The sequence below is a fragment of the Phocoena phocoena genome, chromosome 11 (assembly GCF_963924675.1).
Source record: "Phocoena phocoena chromosome 11, mPhoPho1.1, whole genome shotgun sequence".
In the NCBI taxonomy this organism is placed as follows: Eukaryota; Metazoa; Chordata; class Mammalia; order Artiodactyla; family Phocoenidae; genus Phocoena; species Phocoena phocoena.
Genome location: NC_089229.1, coordinates 60,732,429 through 60,741,482, shown reverse-complemented (window position 1 = coordinate 60,741,482; position 9,054 = coordinate 60,732,429). Strand labels below are relative to the sequence as shown.

The following is a 9,054-nucleotide window of genomic DNA, read 5'->3' as shown; positions in this document are numbered from 1 at the left end:
ACATAATTTTAATGGCAGAGTAATATTCCATCATATGGATATACTATCATTTATTTAAACATTCTCTTAATATCAAATACTTAAAGGAGAGTTAGTGGGTCAAAGCACATAAAAATTAAGACAGCTTTGTTTCCTGGAGAGGTTGTTCTTGAGAATGCGGGGAGGGGATACAGGGAGATGGTAAGGGTTGGGGGAGGGGTCCATGCCAGCAGCGAGAAGGAGCGGCTCAGAGGTCCTGGCCCAGCCGTTCCAGTTCATTCAGCAGGAAGTCCATATCCGCCCGCGTCAGCGCAGGGTTGGCCACGACCATGCGGAAGAAGTTGCCCCGGGTACCATGGGGCTGGTAGCCAATCATCATGGAGCCCTTCCTCACCATGCGCTCCTTGAGGATTGGGGCCACCTGTGGGAGGAGTGGAGCAACCTTCCAGCTGCAGCCTGAGGTCAGGTGAGGGGCTGGGCTCCCCAGCTTGCACCTCCCTCCACCCAGTCACCTTCCAGAGACAGCAACTCACGGCTCGGATCCTGACGTGGCCCCAGTTTACCCTTGCCACCACATCCAGCCCACTGGACCTTCTCTACCTCCTGCATTCTTTCACGTCTCACCATTCTCCACGTTACCACATGGGCCATTTTCTGCTAAATCCTGACTTTTCACTGAATCTCAACACTGCTTTTTCAGTCTAACTTCAAGCCTTCATCATCCTCGACACCTTCTTCTCCCCTCTCTGAATTCCTATAACATTTTTGATGTTTCGTATCATCTGCAGCACCTAGTACCGATCTATCCTTAGCGACCAGGACATACCTCCTGGCCTGACAGGGTTGCTCTGTCCCCAGCATTAGTGAGCAAAACTCCAAGATCTTTCTGCCTCACATCTCTGTCCTGGGCCTGAGCTCCCAGCAGAATGCCCCGCACCAATGATCTATGTACTTCACACTGGTGACTTTTCTTGTAATGCCCCTCTCCGTCTTCTTCTTACTTTCCAGAAGCATACCTTATCCCCCATCCCCAGCCTCACAGAAATGAGGACAAGTGGGTGTCGTCTTCCAGTTCACGGTCCCCACCTCAGGAGCAAGAGACTAGCCAAGGGAACTGCCATGCCACTTACAGCCAGCAGGGGGCGGAAACACACCAGCTGCATCGGTTCCCTAATGGGTTAACCAGAGCAGGGAGGAGACTGCCTACCTTAGCCAGCCTTTCACCGTAATCCGGACTCCCCTTCTTCTCCCGCAGACTGGGGGGCACGAACCAGAAACACACGTTGACAAATTCAGGCTGGGAGGAATGAGGAAGAGGAAGGTGTGAGCTGAGGAAGGCAGACCGTTCCCCTCTCACTGCCCCTCTTCCCCAACCAGGGCTCTGCTGGGGAAGAGGGGCAGTGAGAGGGGAACGGTGGGGGGACGGGGGATGAAAAAGAGCACAAGGTCGGTCGTACCTCCATGACCAACTCAAAAGTTTCCCGCTTCTTCAATTCCTCCACCAGGTACCTGTGAACACAGAGTGAGACATCATGGGTGGAGGAGGAAAGGCAGAGATACAGAAACAAAAGCAACCCAGAGAGTGAGTCAAGAGACACTAAGAACAGGTAAGGGGTGCAGGGCTGGAGCCCGGAGAGGGGAAACGGGACTGCCCCCACTCCTACCGGGCAAGGGCAAAGGCCTGGTCCACACGCCGCTCCAGCCCCTGCCCGCCCTGTGCCTTCCACATGAGCCACAGCTTCAGACAGTCCACGCGGCGACCACACTGCACCACCTTGTCTCCAGTGTCCAGAGCCACATCGTAGAACTTGTCCTGCTGGAACAGGTAGCTGGCCTGGGACCCGTGGCAGCGCTTGAGCAGGTTCTGTGGAGGGTGAGGAGACAGTCAGACCCACCCTCCCCACCGAGGTTTCCTCCAGAGCTGCACTGGGCCATTTCTTAGCTCAGTCCACATGCTTCTTTCCCTGGAACCAGGCGGCACCGATGGGACGGTTGCCAGCTGACTGAAACCCTCTCTCTGGGTTTTCTTCCAACACTCAGAGTTCTTCCCAAATGACCCAGGATCCCTCCGATTACGACTTAAGCTGGGAACTTTTTCCTTTGCATGAAGACAGGGGAGTGAGGGAGCCCACTACAGGGGATCAGGGTGGTCACAGATATTCAGCTTCAGATGGCATGGCAAGGAGAACGTGGTAAGGCCAGGAGCTCCTCTCAGGTGGGATAGAAAAGAAGACAGAGGTCCAGGGTGGGAGGTGGTGCCAGGGCGGGGGAGGGGCAGACCCACCGAGGTGTCCCGGAGAAGAAGAGCTGAGCACTGTAGGCCTGCGGAGAGGAGCTTGTGGGGATTCCAGGCCACGGAGTCAGCCCTGGGGTGGGCACAGCAAAGCAGGGTCAGCTGGCTCCCCCTCAAGCTGCCCAACCAGAGCCCCAACCTTTCCAGATCTCCAGTAAGAGGGGCTTCGGTCTCACCCCGGCCCAGCAGAAGAATTTCCAGGTCTAATGTCTGACCTCCCAGCCCCAATCAACCATCTCTCCAATCTCCCTCCTACCAGCCTCCTTCCCCTACCCCCATCTGAGCTCCCTGGTCCAAGACTATTCTCTGGATCAAGGATTTGAAGGGTGAGATTCAGGGCGTAGGGGGCTGTATGCACCTCTGGATCCCATTCAGGAGATGTCTATGTGTCTGTGACAGCAGGACACTCCCTCCCCAGGCGGCCTGTGGAGCAAAAGGAACAATGTGGGCTTTGGCCTTGGCCTCAGTTCAGCCCACCCCATCCTCAGGCCTGAGTACCACTCACATCCACGTGCAGCCACAGTCCATGACGCTGGCACACGTCTGCAACTGCCTCCAGAGGGTCAAAGGCCCCCAGCACGGTAGTGCCAGAGGTGGCACTGACCAGGAATGGCATAGCACCCTGTGGCAAAAATGCAGAGGGAGAAAGAGGCTGTGAAGTCATCTCAAGAGCTACCCAGAGCCTGGTGCTGAGATCCAGCTCTATAAACTCTTCACATGCCTGACCTGGGCCCTTGCAACCTTACAACGTGTTACTGTCCCCTTTAATTTGCAAGTGAGGACACCGAGATTCAGAGGAGTTAAGAAACCTGCCCCCAAGCTGAAACCCAGAGATGGAATTCAAACCTAGGTCTGTCTGATGGTCGATTTCCAAAGTGCATACTCTTTCAACAAAGTTGAATGTCTTACTGGAAGATCAAAATGCTATTTTAAATATCCTAATAGTACAAAAGTTTATGAGGAACTTGAATTAGTATTCAAAAAACTACAACAAAGAAAAGCGCAGGCCCAGATGGCTTCACTAATGAGTTGTACAAAACATTAAAAAAAGAACTGATACCAGCTAGGGCTTCCCTGGTGGCACAGTGGTTAAGAGTCCGCCTGCCAATGCAGGGGACATGGGTTCGAGCCCTAGTCTGGGAAGATCCCACATGCCGCGGAGCAACTAAGCCCGTGTGCCACAACTACTGAGCTTGCGCTCTAGAGCCTGCGAGCCACAACTACTGAAACCCGCGCGCCTAGAGCCCGTGCTCCGCAAGAAGGGAAGCCACCGCAATGAGAAGCCCGCACTGCAGCGAAGAGCAGACCCCGCTCGCCGCAACTAGAGAAAGCCCACGTGCAGCAACGAAGACCCAACGCAGCCAAAAATAAACAAATTTAAAATTAATGAATTAAAAAAAAAAAGAATTGATACCAGCTCTTCATCAGCTTCCAAAAAAAAAAAAAAAAGAGGAAGGAACACTTCTGAATTCATCCTATGAAGTGATTATACCCTGATACCAAAACCAGACAAAATATCACAAGAAAACTACAGAATATATCTCTTCTAAATATAGACATAAAAATCTACAAAACACTAGCAAAGTAAAATCAGCAACATATAAAAATAATGATACACCATGACAAAGGGGGATTTGTCCCAAGAGTGCAAGCTTGGTTTAACATCCCAAAATCAATTAATGTAATACATCCTATCAATAGAATAAACGAAAAAAAACCACATCTCAATGTGGTTTATTGACCATCTCAGTAGACACAGAAAAACATTTGACAAAATCCAACACTCCTTCATGATATAAACATTCAAAAAACTAGGATTTGAAGGGAACTTCCTTAACCTGATAAAGGGCAACTACAAAAACACCCACAGCTAACATCATACTCGATGGCGAAAGACTGAAAGCCTTCCCCCTAAGATCAGGAACAAGACATGGATGTTCACGCTCCTCATTTCTATTCAACATTGTGCTGAGGTTCTAGCAGGGCAATTAGGTAAAAAAAAATAAGAGCCATCCAGATTGGAAAGGAAAAGAGCAAAATAAAAACATTATATTACACCGAGTAAATCCTAAGGGATCTACTAAAAAAAACTATTAGAATTAATAAATGAGTTCAGCAAGTTCGCAGGGTACAAGATCAATATTCAAAAATCAGTTGTATTTCTACACATTAGCAGTGAACAATCCAAAAATGGAATTAAGAAAACAATTTCATTTATAAGAACATCAAAAACAATAAAATTCTTAGGAATAAATTCAACAAAAGAAGTGCAAAACATATACTCCGAAAACTACAAAGCACTGTTGAAAGAAATCAAAGAAGACCTAAATAAATGGAGGCATTCCATGTTCATGGATCTACAGATTGAACACATCCCTATCAAAATCCCAGTTGGCTTCTTTGCAGACGTCGACAAGCTGATGCTAAAATTCAAATGGAAATTTAAGGGACCCAGAAAGCCAAAACCGTCCTGAAAAAGAACAAAGTTGGAGGACTCACACATCTGATTTCAAAATTTCCTACAAAGCTATATTAAGACAATGTGGTCTATAGGATAGACATGCAGATCAATGGAATAGACCGAGAGTCCAGAAATAAGTCCTCACACTTACACTCAATGGATTTTAACAAGGATGCCAAGACAATTCATTGGGGAAAGAACAGTCTTCTCAAAAACCGATGCTGCGACCATTTGCATGTGGAGATATATACATTTTTTTAAAATTTATACTTAAATACATAGTTGAGGTATTTCATGTTAACATATATATTCCCATCTTATTCTTTTAAATGGCTGCATACTACTCCAACAACAACAACAATGGCAGCTAATATTTATATACTGCTTCACTGTTCTAAGTGCTTTACACATAATTTATTTAAGCCTTACAACAACCCTATAAGTTCTATATTATGCTCATTTTACAAAGGAAGAAACTGACACAGATACATCATAATTTATCTATTGATGGATATTTAAATTTTTTTTTAAATTTTACACTTCGCTCCAGTGCACACAATTCTAAGCACTTGTGATGATGATTTATAAACTAATCCTAGCAGCAGGACACAGAGTCAGTGGATAGATACATTTAAAATGGTATAGGACTTCTCTGGTGGTCCAGTGGCTAAGACTCCGTGCTCCCAATGCAGAGGGCTTGGGTTCGATCTCTGGTCAGGAAACTAGATCCCACATGCCACAACTAAGAGTTCACATGGGACTTCCCTGGTGACGCAGTGGTTAAGAATCTGCCCGCCAATGAGGGGGACATGGGTTCGAGCCCTGGTCCGGGAAGATTCCACATGCTGTGGAGCAACTAAGCCCATGCGCCACAACTACTGAGCCTGCGCTCTAGAGCCCGCGAGGGGGAACCCCATGCCACAACTAGTGAAGACCGCGCGCCTAGAGCCTGTGCTCCACAACAAGAGAAGCCACCACAATGAGAAGCCCGCACACCTCAAAGAAAAGTAGCCCCTTCTCGAAGCAACTAGAGAAAAGCCCGCACGCAGCAACGAAGACCCAATGCAGCCAAAAATAAATAAATAAATTTATTTAAAAAAAAAAAAGAGTTCACATGCCGCAACTAAAAGATCCTGCATGCCACAACTAAGACCCGCAGCAGCCAAATAAATAAATAAATATTTGTAAATAAATAAATAAGTAAATAAAAATGGTATAGATAGTGCTGAAACGCCCTCCAAGACGGCTGCAGCAGCTCCCACGTCCCCTAGTGCGGAGGGGCGTGCAGGGACCTCCACATCTCCCGTTGCTCCAAGTCCGCATTGCTCACCACTGGCCCGCACATCTTCCTGAACTTCCTGCACAGACCCTGCCGGCTCACAGAAACCTTCTGTGCTACACCTCAGGTCCCCAACATCCTCCCTGCGGTGCCCCTTGGGACTCCACTCAGTGACTCAGTCCTACCCCTGCCCTGCGATCCGATACTGCCCATGGGTCTCAGCAGGACTACAGTGTCCTTGCTCCCCAGGCATCACTTCAGCCCACCAGGGAAACGGGCACAGAGATCAAGGGGAGGGATGAGGGGAGCCTTGAGTAGGCACAGGCCAAAGAACCCTCCAAGGAAGGAACAGAAGGGTCCCGTTCCACTGCCTCAGCACCCCTCACTCACTCACCTCAGCCTCAGCCAGACCGATCTGCCTCTCCAGATCCTCAGGGATCATTTTCCCTCTGGAAAAGAAAACTTAGTGGGTAGGGGAGTAATAGGTTCTCTAGGCTGGGCAGCAGAGCTGTCGAGAGCAGGGTAATGTGCAGTTAGCAATGCAGAGGCCGCAGCGTTGATTTTTCCCTAAGAGGGGTAAACAGATCTCAGGGGACAGGGCGGAGACTCTAGCAGGCACTGGTAGACAGCAGAGGCAATTCGGTGGGAACAGAGCAGGGAGAGAAGTCCGCCGGGGCGTGCGCCAGAGGCCAGAGCCCCTGGCAATGAGAAGGCACACGGCGCCAGGCTGGGTCTGAGACATGCAGACAGAAGGACCTTCACCTCTCATCTGCCTTGACCATTCGGACACTGTCGGTGCCAAGTCCCAGAAAAGCAGCTCCTTTCTTGACAGAGTAATGACACTGTGGAGGAAGGCGGAGGGCAGGGAGGGTGGGGAGGAGAGAGACGTCAAACAGATGAGCCCCTGTGGGCCAGGGCTTCTGAAATACTCATGGGCCTACAAATCACCAGTGTGTCTAAATGCAGATTCATCATCAGTAGGTCTGGGCTGGGGCCCGAGATTCTGCATTTCTAACAAGCTCCCAGGTGATACTGATGCTGCTGGCCCATGGCCCATACTCTTAGCAGAAAGGGTGTGGACTGTGTACACTACACTGGATGCCCCTCTGCTACCCCCACACAGACGGCAAGGTGAACGGGGAGTGTTTACACAGCCCCCTTGGCTGGAAGGAAGCACATCCGCCTGGGGGCAGGCTGGTCTCGGAAGAGATGGGTCTGAGCAGGCAGAGGATCTGACAGGTCTCGGACTCAGCTGGCTGGAGATTAGAATCGGGGAGCCCAGGGTAGGCCTGTGCCTCTTCCCACCTCCTCTGATGTGAAAAGGGCCAGGGGCGGCAGTGCCCAGAGGCCCCTCTGTTTGCAATCCGGGTAGCGCCGATAGCGGGCCAGGTTCACAGCATACATGTTGGAGATGGAGCCACCTGTCACAGGGAAGGGGTGGTGGCAAGAGGGAGGGGCAGTGGGTCAAAACTGGAGCTTGGCTCTCTTGACCTCTCCACCCAGAAGAACTGACCAAAGAAGCACAAGCGATTGGCCACGAGTTCTGAGGGCTCGACAAATGGCACGCTGGTAACCCAGACAGCGGGATCTGCAGATCCCGACTCCCCCTCCTTATCCGGGGCTGACCCCAGGATCCACCACCCCACCCCACCCCACCCCCCACCAGGACAGCAGGCACTGATGCCATGTATTATTTGGCAAACACGAGGATATGGGGGACTGGGCAGCTTCTCTCTGGTTTGGCCAGAGCCCACCTGGAGAAGAAACAAAGAAGAATCACCCCTCCCTGCCAGCTTACAGCAAGAGAACAGTGGGGAAGGAGGAACCCTTGAAAAGGCCAAAGAAAGGCCCCCCTCCTGTTTACATACCAGGGCAGAAGACGCCGTCCCCAGAGCTCCAGCCCACCAGGGCCCGGAGTTTCTTCAACACCTCTTCTTCCATGAGGACAAACACGGGGGCGATCTCATATGTGTACCTGCCAGGAGAGGGAATGATGAGAATGGGAAAGAGACAGGGAGAGACTCTGCGAGGAGTTGGAGAGAGGAGGTGGACAGAGTGAGTGAGAGAGGGTCCAAAGAGAGGACTGAGTTGGCGAAAAAGAACCAGGGAGGAAAAGATGAGAAAAAACTGGAGCCGGGAGGCATGAGAAAGCTTGGGAAAGGAAGCCCAAAGGGTACGAGGGGAAAGACTCTGCCAGCAGAGATTCCCAGAAAAGACAGGGGGGCAAGCACCATTCTCCTCTCCTACCCACCGAGTGTGTCTCCCACAAACCCAAATCCTCTCGGGGTGGTACAAGGGGGCCCTGGGATGGCTCACTGGCTGGTGTTGAGGCTCTCAGTGACAATGCGCCCGGCCAGGGCGTGAGGATCCAACCCTGAGAAGAGCTGGTTGAAGAAACGAGGGTGACCTGGAGAAGGGAGACGAGGGCTCAGAGTGGAGCTGGGTACAAATTCCAGACGCGCCTCCCCGCAGGACCCGGGACCCACAGGTCTTCACACTGTAGCGGATCACAGCCCGGCAGCGCTCCAGGATCTGCTCCTGTGACTCCCCCTCATTCCGCAGCTCCAAATCCAGAAGCTGCTTCAGCTCCTCTGGCTCCCTCCACTCGCAGACCTAGGAGGAGAAGCGGGAGATTCTGGGGGCGCTGAGGCACCCCACTGACTGGCTGCCCAAACCACATCTCAGCAGACAGAAGACACCACCAAGCTGCACTTACAGCAAATTAGGAATATTTTCCAAGCAACACATGAACAAGGGTAAATAAACAGAGTCTGGCCCAGTATGTAATCCCTGAGGTACACAGTGAGAGTGATGAATTCTGGGAGAAGCCCGCACAGAGGAGGAAAGTTCTCAGCCAAGTTTGATGGGCAGGAGGAGGGGGGAGAAAAGACCCACCTTCTCGGAGGCACTGGTCCCTTTCCGAATGACCTCATCCACCACAATCCCAAACACATCCCGGAGCAAGGCTTCTGCAGCCACAGCGTCCCCATCAAGGGAGAGGAGTGGTTGAGAGTCAGCCATCAGGAGAAAATCTGTGAGCAG

At 51.0% G+C, this 9,054-nt stretch overlaps 1 protein-coding gene across 2 annotated transcripts; it reads right to left on the bottom strand.

The window, feature by feature from the left end:
- Positions 1 to 226: 226 nt before the first annotated feature.
- On the bottom strand, positions 227 to 9,054 carry CSAD (cysteine sulfinic acid decarboxylase). 2 transcript variants are annotated; one of them, XM_065888338.1, is made up of 14 exons: positions 8,908 to 9,054; positions 8,499 to 8,625; positions 8,329 to 8,419; positions 7,881 to 7,987; positions 7,318 to 7,433; positions 6,775 to 6,854; positions 6,407 to 6,461; positions 2,778 to 2,894; positions 2,631 to 2,695; positions 2,264 to 2,345; positions 1,644 to 1,843; positions 1,437 to 1,488; positions 1,187 to 1,276; positions 227 to 400 (listed from the first exon to the last, which is right to left on the bottom strand). In XM_065888338.1, the coding sequence occupies exons 1-14, from the start codon at positions 9,031 to 9,033 to the stop codon at positions 227 to 229; spliced, it is 1,482 nt and encodes a 493-aa protein (XP_065744410.1). In that variant the 5' UTR covers positions 9,034 to 9,054. The 2 variants fall into 2 exon arrangements, with proteins under 2 accessions (XP_065744410.1, XP_065744409.1); XM_065888337.1 differs by lacking the exons at positions 7,318 to 7,433; positions 7,881 to 7,987; positions 8,329 to 8,419; positions 8,499 to 8,625 and having other exon boundaries at positions 8,908 to 9,033.